Source organism: Eretmochelys imbricata, chromosome 1, assembly GCF_965152235.1.
Source record: "Eretmochelys imbricata isolate rEreImb1 chromosome 1, rEreImb1.hap1, whole genome shotgun sequence".
In the NCBI taxonomy this organism is placed as follows: domain Eukaryota; kingdom Metazoa; phylum Chordata; order Testudines; family Cheloniidae; genus Eretmochelys; species Eretmochelys imbricata.
In genome coordinates this window covers 205,048,578-205,067,202 of record NC_135572.1, presented here as the reverse complement: position 1 = coordinate 205,067,202, position 18,625 = coordinate 205,048,578, and the positions used below count along the sequence as shown (strand labels likewise).

Sequence of the window (18,625 nt, the reverse complement as noted above, 5' to 3'; positions counted from 1 at the left end):
TTGTGACAGCATGTGCTTGTGCTGTGGTCAGCCTCTGTCACGTATTGTACAGCAGGCTAATAGTCAAATATTACAGCCAGCAGCATGTACTGCAACATCATAACCTATTCTTCAGCACAAAGAGCCAGGGAGGACAAACTGAGGAAATAATGTACTAACCAAGCCAAATCTCTACTAGCTCCAAATCCTGAAAAGGTTCAAAGTGAAGATATTAAAATAAATGTTACGGGCTTTGACTTCCTGGGTTGGGCTGAGGTACTGTGGAACAAGCTGTTTTCATGGTGTTTCCATATTCCGAGCTGAGACCAGGAAGCAATGGGGATCTCCTGAGAAACCTTGTTTCTGTGAGGATACCAACCTGATTTTGTGCCGCTCTTAATCTGCAGTCTCATTTTCAGGAGGGATGATTCTCTTCCTCCTGCCCCGCACCGCCCAGCTTCCATCTCCAGCTTCGAATTCTGTTTTGCTTCCACTGTCTGTACTTTTGGCCTGAACTCATTGTCTTCTTCCACTTTGCCCATCCTCATCTTCACAAACTCTTCCATGAATGACATGTGCTTGGCTCTGTTTTTTTTGGAACCCTCATTCCTGCCGTCATCTGCTCTAACCTTAACTATGGCAGCTCTTTTTCTCTATGTGCTCTTCTGACTCCAGGAGGTATCCTAGACTCCAGCACGTATCTGTAGCTCATCCTCACACGGCTCACTTTCTAAGTTATACAAAGAAATAGGACCTACTGGCTCCACTGTTATTTCAGGTTTCAGTATAAAAATGTCCTAGTTTTGAAAAGCCTCCATTGTTCTGCTCCAGCCTATCTCACTGACCTTGTCTGTCTCTAGTCAGCCCCTCAGTCCCTCGGGTGATCCAGCAATGACCTCCCCTCTGTCCTTTCACAGAACTGTGTCAGTGCTGCTTCTCCTCTGAAGCTCCTGCTGCCTGACAGGGCTTCCTGTGCTGCTCTGTCTCCTCAACACTAGAGCTGGGCAAAAATTTTTGGACAAACATTTTTTCATAGAAAATTGCAGTTATGGGTTGGCTGAAACATTGAGCAAATTTGTGTTGAGTTCACCAGATGTTTTCAGTTGGAAGAAAATCAAATCCACCAGCCAACCCCCCCCCCAAAAAAAAGTCCCCCAAAGTCACAACATTTTGTTTTGACATTTTTTAAATGAAACGGTTCAATTTTTTTTTAGTATTTGACTTCAATTTTATTTGTAAAAAAAACCTTAAAAAACTCAAAACCAAAATGAAACATTTCATTTCAGGTAAAAAAAAATGTTTTATTTGACCCAAAAGAATTTTGTAAACAACTTTTTCGATTTGCCTCCATTGGCCCAAAGTTATTTTTTTTAAATTTCATTTTTTGTTTTGGTCAGCACACTGAAAAATCAGTTATCTGCACTGCTCCACTCAATGCTCTGCCACTTACTAAGTCTCAACTGAAAACAGATCTTTCTTCCTTGCATCTTATACCTCTTCATTCCTCTCCCCCTCCTACTCCTTTCTTTCATTGTTTTGTTCAGCTCAGTGAAGCATTCTGGGATAGACTGGAAGATGCTGTACAAACTGAAGTTGCATTGAATTGGATTCTAGTATGGGGCAGAATCTCCAGGAAGCCCTTACGTGATAGAAAGAAGGAAAGTACATTAGAGAAGAGAAAGACAGAGGGAGGGACTCAGAATGACAGACACAAGATTCTATTCTGCAAGCTCAATGAATGCAGAACATGCACTGAAGCCAGTGTGACTGCTGTGTGTGTAGGGGGAGAGAGAAATTAGCAGTATCTTAATAAACAACTAAAAATAACAAGTAACCTGGGCTTCTACCCTGGGCCACTACAGGCCTCCCTCAGCCTCCTCCCACTTCTTGTTTAAAATAGAGATGTTTCCTTTGGGGGAGCGGGTTTCTGCTGCTTACCATAATTACTGAGTGCCAAATTATGATATTCTTGCTCACAATGAGTAGTACCTTACTCCTGGGGTTCTCAACCTTTTTCTTTCCAAGGCCCCCCCAACATGCTATAAAAACTCCATGGCCCACCTGTGCCACAACAACTTGTTTTCTGCATATAACAGCCAAGGCTGGCATTAGGGGGTAGCAAGCATGGCAATTGCCCGGGGCCCCATGCCACAGGGGCCCCCTTGAAGCTAAATTGCTCAGGCTTTGGCTTCAGCCCTGGGTGGCGGGGCTCAACGATCTGGGCTTCAGTCCCATGAGGTGGGGCTTTGGCTTTCTGCCCTGGGTGCCAGCAAGTCTAATGCTGGCCCTGCTAGGAGGCCCCCCTGAAACCTGCTTGCGGTCCCCGCAGGGGCCCCAGACTGCTGGTTGAGAACCACTGCCTTACTTCACCATTAGCCCCATTTGACTTCACTGGGGCTAGGTTATGGATTAAGGTACTATTCAAGAATGACTGAATACGAGCAAAGGTATCAAAATCTGGGTGCTCAGAGGAGCACCTCCCCGGCCCAAATTCTGGTGAACTTAGTCAGTTTTTACTCAGCTGAAGCCCCTAAAGAGTCCACTGAGATTGGGACTGAATAAGGACTCGGTAACCGCTCAGACCGTCAGGATCTGGCCTTCTGTAAGGAAGCCCAAGAACTCCTCAGTGTTTTTTCCATCATTCTCCCCTCTCTTCTGTGTGTAGTTTGCACGGCAGATTAGCAGGCAGCAGGGACTAAACTGTCTGTACCATGGGGGTTAATAGTAGACAATCATCATCAACCTTTATTTTGGAGATGTCTTGATCTGAACATCCTGTAACTCTGGCAGAAGAGTCTAGCAAAGATCTTGAGAGAAGGCAGGTGGCGATACCTTTCAGAATTGGATCACTGGACATGGTGTAAGATACAGACAAATGAAACATGTTGCACATAAGTCCAGCCTTCTGCAATAGTGTCAGAGCTCCTCAGCCCCTCAAGAAGAAGCTGTTGTGTGTGGAAGGAAATGCTTCCTTTGAAGCCACCCAGATGGGCTTTCTCTTCCTAAAGAAGTCAGCCAGCAGCTGGTTTGAATGAGATTCAGAGAAACATCTGCATCCTAGTGTCTTTTTTTATGAACCAGCCACTGGACCCTTTTGAAGTTTGCCTCTCATCAGTCACAGTATATGAATTTTTGCAGCAAGATGTTGCTGTGGTGTGTGATGTGTTTGTAGCATTATGTTATAGAGCAGATCCTGATGTATTGACTCAACATCAAGGTGTTGCAAGAAGCCCAGAATAAATTCAGGATGTTTCAAATCTTCTGCAAGCCAGGCTAGCACTAAGGGAACAGAGAGGAGGCTAGTAGTGAGAGCAGGAAGTGGAAAGTCAGGAGTTCCAGATTCTGGCTCTGGAAGCACTGTGATCTCGTGGTGAGAGCAGAGGGCTGGGAATCAGGAGAGTTGAGTACCATTCTCAGCTCTGAAATTGACTTCCTGTTTGTCTGTGGAGCAGTCATTTCCTCTTTTTGTGCCTCAGTTTCTCTAGCTGTAAAATGGGAATGAGATTAATTGGGTAAGCAAAGTGAGGTCCTACACACAACTTGATGGTGTTTTTCTGTCTAACCATGTGTAACAGGATAACCTTTTAAAGCTACAGCTGATCAGTTCTAATATTTCAGGGAATAGTCTAGGCATCAATGGGTGGAACCCTATTGATTTTGGTGACAATCTGAAGACCAGAAAAGTCTGATTTCAATTAAAATCACTAGTTGGTCACTCAAGATAAGAGATGAGTCAGTGGCCTCATAGGGGATGTCTCTACACTGCAATAAAACACTCATGGCTGGCGTGTGTCAGCTCACTCAGACTTGCAGGCTCAGGCTAAATGGCTATAAAATTGCAGTGTAGACATTTAGGATTGGGTTGGAGCCTGGGCTATGGGACCCTCCCCCTTGCAGGCTCCCAGAGCATGGGCTCCAGCCCAAGCCATGCATCTACACGGCAGTTTTATAGCCCTGTGAGCCCAAGTCCACTGACATGGGCCAGCCTCGGGTGTTTAATTTCAGTGTACAGATGCCCACAGAAGCCTGTGGGTGGGCAACAGAGTCACTTTGAATTCAGGGTGAGTACTAAGTTAGGGAAGGTGAGCCCCTCACCGCATTATGGCCAGTCCCCCACCCCCCTCAGCTGGACCCCTTGATACCCCAGTTCCAATCAGGTCTCACTCTAGCTGAACCTCTCATGACCACCCCTCTCCCCAAGCTCAGAGTCCTATTGATTTTGATAAAAATGGGGAAACTAGAAAAACCTGAATTTACTGGAAAATAGATCAAAAATTAATCAAAAATTAATTAATCAAATTAATCAAAACTGAGTAGAGTTGTGGGGGGGGGGGGCAGGCTGGGTGTACAGCAGGGCCTACATAAGCAACAAAGCCTATTGACCCTCTAGTTTACCCCCTATGTAAAGCATTTGGAGAGCCTGGGAAGATAGGTGCAACAGAAGTGCAGATTTCTTCACACAACGCAGTCAATGCATGGAACTCCTTGCCAGAGGATGTTGTGAAGGCCAAGACTATAACAAGGTTAAAAAAAGAACTAGATAAGTTCATGGAGGATAGGTCCATCAATGGCTATGAGCCAGGATGGGCAGGGATGGTGTCCCTAGCCTCTGTTTGCCAGAAGCTGGGAATGGGTGACAGGGGATGGATCACTTGATGATTGCTGTATTCTGTTCATTCTCTCTGGAGCACCTGGCTTGGCCCCGGTCAGAAAACAGGATCCTGGGCTAGGTGGACCTTTGGTTTGACCAACTGTGGCCGTTCTTATGTTTTTATTATTAGCACGATTAGTTGTGAGAGAGACAAGATGGGTGAGTGAGGTCATATTTTTATTGGCCCAATAAGGGGTGCTGGAACAATTTGTATAGTGGGGGTGCTGACAGCCATTGAACCCAACTGTAAACCCTGTATATGATGAAAACCACTTCAAGCCGGGGGCTGCAGCAGCACCCCCGGTTCCAGCACCTACGCCCAACTTCTGTTGGCGAGACAGACTGTGCGTCTGTGCCAGGCAGCCCCGCCAACGCTGGGCTGGGGCACGGGTGGCAGTCTGAGCTGAACTCCAGGCCCCCAGCTGTGTGCTCCCCAGCCCCTGGGGAGATTTCGGTTCCTTGCCTCCAACTCCCTTCACGGGGAAGCCCCAAAGGAGCCTTTCCTGGCAATTGACTCCAAAGGGCATGAACGTAGGAGCCCAGCAGCATCTGTTTCTGCTCTCTGCGGGGGAAGGGACCCCTCCCCCGGCCCTTGCAGAGCTCTAGCACTGGCGTCTCCGGGAGGGAAGCGTCCCGGCGGGAGAGGGCTCCGGAGAGAGGAACCAGTGACCGGAGCCGGGCACTGATCGAAGCCATGTCTGGTCTCTCCTCCCCCCGGGCCGCCCCGAGGCGGAGCGCTGGTGGCCCAGGCAGCGCCCGCTCTCAGGCCGGCCCGTTATCTGTCAGGACACCCCCCCCCAGCTCCTCTCTCCGCCCCCCCCGCCTCCTCCCCGGCCAACTTCCTTCCAGCCTTTCCTGGGCTGGAGCGTCCCCGCAGCGGCAGCGGCGGCGCGGCGGGGGGGGGGGAGGAAGGCGGCAGCCGGAGGAGCCAGGGCAGGAAGCGGGCTCCTCACTCCGCTCCCGGAGGCGAGAGAGCGGGGCCGCCGGCTCGCTCGGCCTCTGCCCGGGGTGCTGCGGTCCGTCCCCCTCCCGCCCCAGCTAGCGGGGCGCCGAGGAACCGGGCGGGGTTTGCTCGAGGAGCGCCCCCGCCCCGTCGTCCAGCTCCGCCGCGGGCACCGCTCCGGCGCCGCCCCCGCTGATGAGAAGCCCGCCGGGCCCGGGCTGTGCGCGCCGCGGCCGCCTGCCTGCCGGGCAGCCCCGTCTCGCCCGGACCTGCCGGCGGAGCGCTGCGGCCGGAGCCCCCGTGTCCCGCCCCGGGCGCGGGGCAGGGGCGGCGGTGTGAGGGGCAGCGCGCGGGGCGGCGGCCGGAGCGGGGCGAGCCGCTGGCGGGACTAACTCATGAAGAACAAGGGAGCGAAGCCGAAGCCGAAGAGGAAGGGAGCCGCGGGCGCCTTCGGCTGTGACCTGACGGAGCACCTGGAGAGCTCGGGGCAGGATGGTAATCGCCTCTTCAGGCCCTGGGGAGGGCCGGGGCCGGGGCCGCGGCATGTGGGATCCCCGGGCACGGGCGGCCGCAGCGAACGGCCGGAAAGCTCGCTGCTGCCTGACCTCCTCCTGCAGGGTGGGGCGAGCCGGGCCGGGGAGACTGGGTGTGTCGGGGGAGAAGGGGCTGATCCTGCTTTCCAAGGGCTCCAGGTTGGCAAGCCAGGGTCACGCCTAGGGTCTGCTCCTTCCAGGCTCTGAATTGCCACTGAAGTCCATGGGTCAGTGCTTAACTCACCTCTAGGCTTGGCACTGTATAGCCCCGGCACCTCTGGGCTTGCCACATCCCTTATGAATGTGAAAAACTTGCTTGGGACCTGCTGCCTAATTGCTTGAGCCCCGGGCAACTCTTTCATTCCAAATGAAGCATGGGGGGAGAGGGCACTCAGCACCCACACAACAGGGTCTTAAAGAGGAACCCGGAACGCCCCTCATCCCTATGTCCAGTAAGGCTCCCATCTCCTCTTTCTGTTGCTGTGCTGGGCAAGGACAGAAGGGATGAGGGAGGGACGTGTGTGGGGCTTCAGGGGGTCAGCTGAGATCATATAACCACATCCTTGCTTGGTCTCTCTCTATCCTCGCCTCTCCTCCTTCTGGGCTTTCAGATGAGCATGTGGTCAGGGCCGGCTCTAGGTTTTTTGCCGCCCCAAGCAAAAAATTTGCCGCCCCAAGTTCAGGTGGGGCTGGGGCTTGCAGGCGGCGCTGGAAGCGGAGGGAGTGATGTCACCTTCTCCCAGCGCCTGCAGGGGCTTGACCCCCTCCCCCACCTGCTGCGCAGAGAAGCCCCAATACAAGGGGTGGCACAAGGCAGCGCAGCAGCCAGTGCGCAGATGAGGTGGCGCAGCCCAGGCTTCCCGGCAGGACTCGCCCTCTTCTCCCTAGGTAGCGGCTGTGCCCTGGCAGCTCAGCATCCTGGGGCTGGGGCTTCCCCTTCCCGCTGTGGCCGGAGGCACGGCGCCCTCGCCCCGTCTAAGTGGCGCAGCTCCGAAAGCGCAACTGCCCCCCCCAAAAAAGGATGGCCGGAATGCCGCCTCTGGAAATGTGCCGCCCCAGGCATGTGCTTGCTTTGCTGGTGCCTAGAGCTGGTCCTGCATGTGGTGGGTCAGACTGGGGGTGGCTGCAGTAAAGTCAGAGGGTTTTGGTTTTTAAATGACTGGTTTGGGATGAGGAAAGGAAAAGAGCTGATTTCTTAAAAGAGGGATGGGATGATGGGAGAAGCAGCTGAGACCTCAACAGATAGACTCTGCTTGCCAAGTAGATGGGGGAAAGAATAAATATGTGTCTGCCCCAGCTCCTGCATCTAAGTTAGCATAATGTTCCAGTTACTGAGTTACTTTCCCCAGATTCGGGCTACTCTGAGTGACAAAGCTCTTGCAGCAACGTCAGCTCCATGTAGGGTGGGCCTTACAATTGGGTCTTTCACTCTATGATGATTAGGATGATTAATGATGTACTTAACATGCCTGCCTTGGCAGAGAGATAGACTAGATTATGTAGTAAATCTTTTCTATCACACATGAAAGATGTGCTATATATGTGTGTGTGATATTCATATACATGTGCATGTTACATATGTGCATCTCTCTGGTTAGTGGAAAAGACAGTTTACAATGCAAATCAGCAGTAATATTAAGTACTTAGAATATCTTCTACGTATACAGTGCCTTAATGCCCAATGCTCCAAACAGCAAACAAATATAACAAATCATTTTGCAAACATAACACATTGATACACGAATTATGTGTGCTAGTGAATTCCACCCATCACCCCAGCAGCCACCTCTGGTGAGGAGCTGTTTACAGCAGCTCATAGCAACGCTGCACAACAGTTTAGGATAGGAAAGAACAAGCATATCCAGTGGAAACTGCTGAGGCAATTTAGAGGGAAAGAACAGCATTGTCCCAGGTGAAATTAGGCCAGAGCAGCTGGACTAAAAAGCAAGCGTTTATTACAAAAAATACAGTGGGTTGTTTTTTTATGACAATGAGTGGTGATGACCTTGTCTTAGGTGTCATTTGTAGGATGGTTCACAATTCAATCTACTTACATGGTCTGTCTTGAAAAGCAATGTGGGAAAATGTGGATATCCCTTTCTCTTATATAATACTGTGTTATTTTTTGAATAGTATGTCACATTGCACAGTGCTGTATGATTCAGAAATGAAAGGCCCAATTGTTATATATTCCTTTAGAAGGATATGAGTTAGATCATAGGGTAGAAGTTAAATCAGAGGGCTAGGGGAGGATGGAAGAGACGTGGGAGCATTCATTCCTCTATTAGCAGGATCAATACTCATGAAATAAAATCTATCAGAGTGACTGTGAGGGCAATGAGGGGGCCAAATGTCACTGATGGGTTTACAAGCCTGCAGCTCTCCTCTAATTGGAACTATGGGATGAAATTCGAAGGGCTGTGAAGGCATGGAAGATAATTGTCAGTGGGACAATTTAACTATCCAAAAATCAACTGGCTGCAGGAACAAGCCAGTATCCCTGCAGGCAGGGGCTTTGTGGAGGTAATAGGAGATAACTTTCTCTCCTGTGCAGGCAGGATCCTAGAGGGTGTGAGTACGTTTTGGGGGGGAATGATGCTGGCTTTAGCTATTGCCTATTCAGAAGCAATATGGGACCGAGGTGCTGGTCCAGAGCATCTGGTAGTCAGGACATGGGGATGGAGCACTTTGATTGGTGTCCAGAAAAGACATTCTAATGTGGAACTTTGTGAAAGCAGATTTTCAAATGCACTCAGAAGGATTAACTGGAACAGCAGGCAAGGGTGTAGAAGGGACTGGAGCCAACTCAAACTGGTTCTACTTCACACAGAGTGGCTTTTTCCCAGCTTGCAAAGCTGCCTTGTGCAGTGATTCCACAAGCTCTCATAAACCAGTGAGTGTTAGACCAGCTCTGTGCTTGGAAGGGAGATCTCTAAGGAACATCTGGGTGCTGCAGGATGTAGAGCTGGCAATTCTGTATGGTTTTCTTCCCTCTGGGTCAGTACATAATCATTAACTCAGCATGCTCTTCAGGGGTGCTGTGCTCATAGAATTTAAGACCAGAAGGGACCATTGTGATCAGGCAGTCTGACCTCCTGCACATCTCAGGCCACAGAGCCTTACTCATCCCACCTTGTAAAGAACGCTAACCTCTGGCTGAGTTACTGAAGTCCTCAAATAATGGGGTGCTGCTTTTCAGATGAGAGATAATACTGAGCTCCTGAATTCTTGTGGTCAATTCATTTAAGAGCCAGTGGTGTTTTTTGTAAGGGCTTTAGTCCTGATGTCCTTACCAAATTCCAATGGAGAAAATTATATTTTGCTTAAGGTATTAACTTTTCTCCTTCTATAGTTTTTTGTCCTTAATTGTTAAACAGCTACTACATTCCACCCCAGAGATGGCTGTATTTTAATGGTGGATGAGAAGATGCTTCTGTATTCCTTACCTACTATACCTAAGGCTTAATTAACAATTGCTTGTAAAGTGCTTTACAATCATAGGATGAAAGTTGGTGTAAAAGTACAAAGTAGTATTATTAAATAGGGGCAGAGAGTCAAAATATGTTAGCAGGTATAATGGATGGCTCAGGGCATTGATAATGTGATACTGTGCATTTCTCCTCTAGGATAATTCTTCAAGTCCAGCATGGATCAGCAGGGGCTGAAAGTTGTTGCTGTTTGATGTCTGGTTGGTTGCCTGTGTGCAGGGGTGGAAGTAACTTAAAGGACTTACTGGTACGCAGCGTGGCCGGGTCCTGGACAAGGTTGGGGGGAAGACTCTTGGCCCCCAGAAGGTGCGGGGCCTCAGTCGGAATAGGCGGGGCTGGGGCCAGACTCCCCCAGGCAACCCTTCAGTGCTGCCCGGCCCATGCTGCCTGGGGCTCTGGTGGTGATTTAAAGAGCCTGGGGCTCTGGCTGCTGCTGGGAGCCACGGGCCCTTTTAAATTGCCGGGCCCTGGGACACTGCCCCTTTTGTGGGTACGGTGCTTAAAGCACTGCTGTGGCAGCGCTTGAACTTTGGCTGTGTACCAGCAGCCATTTTCTTACCGATATCCTGTACCGGCTTACTTTCACCTCTGCTTGTGTGAAATGTATTTGCTGGGTCTCAATCCGGTTCCTATTATCACCGCACTTGATCCTTCCTGCCTTCCTTGACCGTCTCAACTGAGTGGGTGGGGTGTCTGAACTCCCCTTTTACCCTTAGAGGTGATCCCTCTGGGGCAGAAATGAAGCACATTGGTTGACTGGAGGGTGACAGAGGGCGCTGTACCTTTTGTGGGGATAAACCAGTACTGCCAGTCCTAAGCATTCAATAATCATGAGTCGGCTGCCCCAAAACATGAGATTGGTTTAAAAATCATGAGATTTTCTAAAATGACAAACATGGGGCTTTTTTCTTTGCCTTCTGGTTTCTAAGCTTTTGGGGTGCACTCAGCTCACGATGTCCAGTTTTTCTCTGCAACTGGGAGAACCAGAAACTCTCTCTCTCAAGAAAAAAAACAGAAAAGCTTCAGATAACCCCCTTGTTCCAAGACTGGAGGAGCTGCTCTGTGTCCCATCTTGTCCCATTTTCAGTAGAGTTAATTCTCCTGCTGCTGTACCCTTCTGTGGTTTGTTGCACATCTGTTTCCTGCATGATGCTGTCTGATTGGGATGCAGTGACCTCAGATTTTCCCCACACCGCCCCCCACCCACTCTCTGTAGTTCCCTCAATGGCTGAAGTCCTTCGCCGATAGCACCCAGAGCTCTTTAAATTCCTTTGTTTGACTCCAGTTGTTGGTTTTGTTCTCTGGCTGAAAAAGTGGGGTTGCTTCGTTAATGGCCCTTGAAACAAACGGCCCTCTTGTGCTCAGTGGTTGAGGCTCCTTCTTTTCATGAGCAGAGGACTCTGATGTGGCTGTGAAGTGGGGCCTGCTAGCAGTGCCCTCTGTAGAGGAAAAAGGGGTCAGTGTTTTCTGGCTGCTGCCAATGTAACACTCTGCTCACCCTCCTGCAAGCCCTGAAATAGTATTGACCGTGGGGAGACAACTATGGAGTTTAGTAGTGGGGGTGCTGGGCCTGGGCCAGGGTGGGCAAGGCTTGCCCCGGTGGAGGCTGGATCAGAGCAAGGTTGGAAGAAGGCAGTCCCTGTGCTCTAGACACACTATGACGTGTTGCTCTTTGTAGCTCCTCCCCTTCACTGTGGCACAGCCCCCAGGTGGGACTTGATCACATTGTTAATCTCTAACCCCCCAGGCCTGAGAGAAGGTTATTTAGTCAGTTCATCCAGCTATCCATATACCAAGGCCAAATCCTGAAAGCCATACTCACATTTGACTCAGGCACAAATTTCCACTGAGTTCACTGGGAATTTTGTCTGAGTTAGGACTTCTGGATTTGCCCATTAATTAATAGGAAACCTTGGTAGCAGGTCTGGGGGTCGCAAGATTGTTTGCATTATGGGAAATACCAACCCTCACCACTAACTTCTCATCAGGTAGATGCTGCCTGTCCTATGCCTTAGCCATTATGGTAAGATTCAACAACAGGGCAGCTTGTATAGAAACTAGAACATGTTGAGAACGGTTAGTGCCCACCTGACAACTGTCAGATCAAGAGGAGCCCTGTGACGTTTGCACATGGGGAGGGAAACCAGGCACAGTGCTCCTACTCTCTCTGGGTTGGATTAAGACATAGGCATATTTTATATGCCTAGTGCCTGGCTGCCGGAGACAGGTGACTATGTCAGAATCACATATTTCATTTGATTTCAAGTAAATCTCCAGCCCTCCTAGTTACATAGAAAAGCTTGAAAATCTGATCCAAGTGTGAGCACTGCATCAACATCTTCCTGAGCCTGCAGACAGCCTCAGACACACAACAGGGTTTCGGAAAGCACACACAACCAAGGCCTGTCCTCTTGATGACCCTCAAAAAGGATTTAAAATGACACATGAAAACAGGACTTCTTGTTCTGTTGTGTGGGAGTGTTTGGCTGGAGCAAGAAGCAGAAAATGACCTTGAATCTGTATGGATCGACATCCCAACAGATAAAGCTCAAGATATGATATTATTTGGTGACTGCTACAGACCATCAAATCACGCTAGAATATGTTATGTGACATTCATCCTGTTATCTATAATATGTTGGGAAAAAACCCTGTATGATCATGGGGGGCTTCAGTTTGAATGACATATGCTGGAGGTCTCATGTTGCCAGTACTAAAACGTATTTGGAATTTTTAAACTTTATAGATGACAGTTTCCTAACTCAAAACGTGTTGCAGCCAACATGGGAGAATTCTATAGTACGTCTTGTCCTAACAGAGAAAGAGAAACTGATAACACAACTAAGAATTAATGGCCTTGATCACATTAATAATGTGCAAGCAGAATAAAGTCCAGACCAGTACTATATATACTTGGTGCTTTAATAGGACCAATTTCACAAAACCGAAAACAATTATGAGCCAAATCAGCTTGGAGGAAGAATTTAAACAGAAAAGTGTGAATGATAATTGGGAATCATTTAAGAGGACTTTACTAGATGCCTCAAAAGCCACAATCCCACAATTGAGGAAGAAGGCTGTGCTGGTTAAAAAACTGAATAGATTTATAGGGGAAGTGAAGGTTATCTATTAAAAAAATATATTGAACACATGGAAGAAAGGGAAAGTTGATAGTAATGAATATACATCAGAAGTTAGGAATTGTAAAAAATTGATGAGGGCAGCAAAGGGACACAAGGAAAAATCTCTGACCAACAGAGTTAAGGACAATCAGAAGGAGTTTTAAAAATATAACAGGAACAAAAAGAATCCTGAGAATGGTATTGCTTCATTACTAGATGGAAATGGTAGAATTATCAATAATAATGCATAAAAAGCAGAGGTGTTCAATACATATTTCTGTTCTGTATTTGTGGAAAAAACAGATGATGTAGTCTTATCATATGGTATGAAAACAGTCTTTCCATTCCATTAGTATCTCTGGAGGATGTTAAACAGAAGCTGCTAAAGTTAGGTGTTTTTTAAAACAGTAGGTCCAGTTAACTTGCATGTAAAAATTTTAAAAGAGCTGGCTGAGGAGCTTGCTGGACTGTTAATGATGATTTTCAGTAAGTCTTGGAGCACTGGACAGTGCTTCCAGAAGTCTGGTAGAAAGCAAATGTGCCAATTTTTAAAGCAGGTAAACGGTCTGACCTGGGTAATTATAGGCCTGTCAGTCTGACATTGATACTGGACAAGATAATGGAGCAGCTGTATAGGACTTGATTAATAAAGAATTAAAGGAGAGTAATGTAATTAATGCCAATCAACATGGGTTTATGGAAAATTATCCTGTCAAACTGACTTGATATCTTTTTTATGAGATTATAAGATTGGTTGATAAAGGTAATAGTGTTGACGTAATATATTTAGACTTCTGTAAGACACTTAACTTGGTACCACACAACATTTTGATTAAAAAACTAGAATTATATGAAGTTCACATTTCACATGTTAAATGGATTCAAAGCTGGCTAATTTATAGGCCTCAAAATATAATTGTAAATGGGAAATCATCATCATGTGGGTCTGTTTCCACTGGGGACCCGCAGGGATTAGTTCTTGGCGCTACATTATTTAAACATTTTTATCAATGACCTAAAACAATAAATCATCACTGATAAAGTTTGCAGATGACACAATGATTGCGGGAATGATAAATAATGAAGAGGACAGGTAACTGGTTGAGAGCGATCTGGGTCACTTGGTAAACTGGGCGCAAGCAAACAATGTGCAATTTAGTATGGCTAAATGTAAATGTATGCATTTTGGAGAAAATACTTACAGGATAGGGACTCTGTCCTGGGAAGCAGTGACTCTGAAGAGGATTTGGGGGTCATGGTGGAAAATCAACTGCTGGCCCTAGCTGAACAATGTGATGCTGTGATGAAAAGAGCTAATGAGAACTTGTGATGCATAAACAGGGGAATCTCTAGTGGGAGTAGAGGTTATTTTAGTGGTAGAGAAGTTTATATTTGGCACAAGTGTGATTGCTGCTGGAATACTATGTCTAATTCTGGTACCCACAATTTTTACAGGATTCAGAGAAGAGCCACAAGAATGATTAAAAGATTAGAAAACATGCCTTATAGTGATAGACTCAAGGAGCTTAATCTATTTAGTTTAACAAAAAGACAATTAAAAAGTGATTTAATTACAGACTGAGCATATCTACATGGAGAACAAATATTTAATAATGGGCTCTTCAATATAGCAGAGAAAGGTATAACACGGTCCAGTGGCTGGAAGGTGAAGCTAGACAAATTCAGACTGGAAATAAGGTGTACATTTTTGACAGTGAGGGTAATTAGCCATTGGAACAATTTACCAGGATTATGGTGGATTCTCCATCACTAATAATTTTAAAATCAAGATTGGATGTTTGTCTAGAGGATCTGCTCTAGGAATTATTTTGGGGAAGTTCTATGGCCTGCATTATACAGGAGGTCAGACTAAGTGATCACAATGGTCCATTCTGGCCTTGGAGTCTGTGAATGTAGGAACTCAAACTAGGCATGCAAAGGATACAAGCAAGGGATGAGGATGCGTATCTCTCCAGGACATGGGAGTGGAAATGACTCCACAATGCCATTCCCTACTTCCTCACTCCACCGACACCCATCCTTAATATCCATCACCCTGTCCTTTCCAATACCCACTTCCTCAATATGGATCTTCTTATCAGTCTCCCCGTACACATCACCTGCTCTCACAGTACCCTTTACTCCTGGTCCCATTACTCATCCCTCATTGCTCTCCCCAATCCCTACCATACAACCCTAAAATCTCTCCCCAGTGCCTATCATTAATCTACCAATATAAATCCTCCTCCAATAACGGTGTCTCCAGTACCCATCCTACAGTATCCACCGTCTTTCCACTCCCCGTCTCCATCACGTCCCGTACCCTCTCTGGCAAAACTAATAAAACCCTTCTAACATTCCTCCCTCAACACCCATCTCTTCACACTCACCGTTCCTACAGAAGAAGCATTAGGATGACTGCATTGAGTGAGCATTAAAACACGGCTCATTTAGTGTTAGGACCCTAATAAAAAAAATACTGCAATTTTGGACTGTAATAGCTCTCCGAATGCATTGCAGTAGCACTGTTGTGCATTGTAATGTTTCAGAGCATTACTGTAGGAGATATCAATATTTTTTTAAGGAGGTAAATTAATAATAACTAAATACTAAATACTTTGCACAGAAGAAAGAAAACACAGAGCCCTAGCCAGTTCTCCAGTCACTTACTCCCGATCTTGGGACAGTATCTTGTCACCACATCAGCCATAATGACCATGTGCTAGGGAAACAGAGTTTTATGCCATTTATTTTACAGTCATACTGCTGCCCTTGCTCCGATGAGCAGGGAGACCTACCTTGCAGGCAGCATGTGATTTGCTGTAAGGAGATGGTCCAGATGGAGCCAACTTTGAAACCTGCTGTGCAGATGTGAAGCTGGCTTCTCCAGGACATGTGGCTTTGCAGCCGCACGCATAAGCGTGCTCAAGCATATGTTTGTATGCTGTGTTATCATGCATGGATGTGTGTGTGAATCATAGAGAGAGAGAATCATAGAATATCGAGGTTGGTAGGGACCTCAGGAGGTCATCTAGTCCAACACCCTGCTCAAAGCAGGACGAATTTTTGCCCCAGATCCCTAAATGGCCCCCTTAAGGATTGAACTCACAACCCTGGGTTTAGCAGGCCAATGCTCAAACCACTGAGCTATCCCTCCCTCCATGTGTGTCCTTGCACACATGTATGTGCGGAATGTTTTGATGCATTGCTCTGTGTGTGCAAATGTATTTGCATGCTCATGTGAGTGTTTCTGTGCACAGGGACACATGGGTGTGATTATATACAGTAAACACCGAGGTCTGTGTAAGCTAGTTTGTGTTTGTATGTTCATAAAGATGTGTTTGTGTGCATTGGGGTCTGCCTTTTTAAGTATGTTTGTCTGCAAATGAAAGTGTGTGTACATGGGTATGTGTTTGCCTTTATGACTGTGCAACTTGCAGGCCTATATTTGTGTGTAAGAATGCATGCACAAACCCTCACTTTTATGAAAAGTGCTGAAGAATCATTAATGCCCATGCAGAAGACATAAGAGGGCACTTCTTAAGGTCTCATTGGAAAGACCCAATGTACATCTACTGCAGAAGGATGAAAGGCTAGATTCTCCCTCCTGTGTTTTGAATGTGGAGTGCCAAGGATTTCAACCTTGAAGTTTAGACTTCTAAGTCATCTCCTTACCTGGGTATCAGCTGGAGAACATATTAAAATGAATGTCACTAATATACTAATGCAAATAAATTCACTATACTATGTGGAACATGTTGCAGGCTGTCGATTCGTGGTGTATATAGATGTATGTGTGTGGTTTCTCCTCAGGTCGGTGTTTCCATGGTCTTGTGGTGGGCAGAGACTGCAGCTCTGAGAACTGGAGTCAGTTTCAAGGTGCTGTGATTTGACTCTTTGAGGAATGTATTAGTAAATTGAACCCCTCCCAGTGAGTATGGGACCAAACTTTTTTTCAAGACAGTTGCTGCATAGGGAATCAAAGGTTGAATGTATGAACTATGGGGCATGTACTCATGTGTGGAGGGAGAAGAGGGATGGTATCATGGAGCACCTGGGTCTGCATAGGTGAAGGGGGTGCTTCTGTAGATTCCTACATAGATGTAGGCAGCCACAATGGATAGTGTGTGCGAATATGTAATAATCCCAAGGTTGCTTTCTCTACACCCACTTTCACTAGCAGTGCGTCATATTGCAGGTCCCAGACACCAGCCTTTATAGCAGCACTGTGAAAGCAACAAGAAAGCAAATCTGAGCTGGGTGTTAACACTGGAAACAATGGGAGCAGAAGCCATCTGTTTGCTGTTGTTACTTTGCTGTTCTTCCTTGTTTTGGATGTTGTTTGTATTACTTCCTCAGTCTGTTTGTTGGTTTCTGGGAGCTGAGTTTTCATATCCCTGTAGCTTGGTTGAAGATTTGTGTTGCAAGCACAGCTCTCCCTGCTTTGTATCTATATTTCCCTGGCTAACTCATGTGTGAATCACATATTCTGGGTCCAGGCAGCTTCCTGCTTTACATTTACCTCATCAACCACTGCATGAGACAGACATGTTGTTTGCATGCCTCCCTCTGTTTTGATCCTGCATTTCCCTTGCAAACAGCATGAATCACATGTTCTGGCTGCATAATTTGAACTAGGTTTTACAGAAGACACATTCTGAATTAGCAAACATTTTCTCTTTATTGGTAACAGCACATTTTATCTAGACTTGTTCGCAAACTGCTGGGGGCTGCAGTATACAGGATTTCACAGCTCCAAAAGGCACAGGGAGATATCCTTACTGGGTGAGATGCTAGCATGATACAAAGGCAACAGCTGAAGTAAAGATACTGCAGAACTCTTATCCAGATTTGACTTTTCCCAAATTTGAGTTTTTGATTTTGGAACTAGATTTTGGGTCAGGACCCGCTCTAGACTGGAGCTCTCATGATTCAGACACAGTACCAGAATGGTTAATCTGTAACCGTGGCCTTATGTATATTCTGCAATTCTACAACCACCATATTTGCTGCAGAGTATATACTGTGCCACGGATTTCTGCTTCAGTATCTTAGTTCTCATTTAAAAAAAATTGGAGTCCTCTTAATCATAGAATCATGGGATCATAGGACTGGAAGGGACCTTGAGAGGTCATCTAGTCCAGTCCACTGCAGTCCTCATGGTAGGACTAAGTATTATCTAGACCAGGGGTGGGCAAACTTTTTGGCCCAAGGCCACATTTGGGTGGGAAAATTGCATGCAGGGCCATGAATATAGGGCTGGGGCAAGGAGTTGGGGTGCAGGGGGGAATGTGGGGTGTGGGAGGAGGTGTGGTGTGGAGGAAGGGTCTCAGGGCAAGGGGTTGGGGTGCAGGAGGGGTATGCGGTACTAGAGGGGGCTCAGGGCAGGGGGTTGGGGTGGAGGAGGGAGTGTGGGGTGTAGGAGGGGGTGCGGTGTGCACGAGGGGGCTCAGGGGAAGGGGTTGGGGTGCAGGGTACTGGAGGGGGCTCAGGGCAGGGGGTTGGGGTGCAGGGTGCAGGAGAGGTTCTGGGTGTGGGCTCCGGCCCGGGGCCACTTACCTTGTGCGGCTCCTGGGTGGCAACGGCGTGCAGCAGGGCTAAGGCAGACTCCTTGCCTGCCCTGGCCCCGCGCCGCTCCCAGAAGTGGCCGGCACCATGTCCCTGCGGCCCCTGGGGGCGGGGGGGCTCAGAGGTCTCCGTGCACTGCTCTTGCCTGCGGGTACCGCCCCCCACAGCTGCCATTGGTTGGGAACGGGGAAATGTGGCCAATGGTAGCTTTGGGGGAGGTACCTGCAGGCGAGGGCAGCGCACAGAGCCCTCTGCCTCTCCCCCGTCCCCCAGGGGCTACAGGGACGTGGTGCCGGCCACTTCTGGGAGCGGCGCGGGGCCAGGGCAGGCAAGGAGTCTGC

The 18,625-nt window shown here is 47.6% G+C and overlaps 1 protein-coding gene across 1 annotated transcript in view; it reads left to right on the top strand.

Annotated features, from left to right (window-relative positions):
• Positions 1 to 5,968: 5,968 nt before the first annotated feature.
• ARHGAP31 (Rho GTPase activating protein 31) overlaps positions 5,969 to 18,625 on the top strand; it is an 84,760-nt gene continuing 72,103 nt past the window's right edge. The window contains exon 1 of the mRNA XM_077807333.1: positions 5,969 to 6,068. Within this exon, the coding sequence (XP_077663459.1) occupies positions 5,969 to 6,068 (100 nt within the window). The remainder of the gene's footprint in view (positions 6,069 to 18,625) is intronic.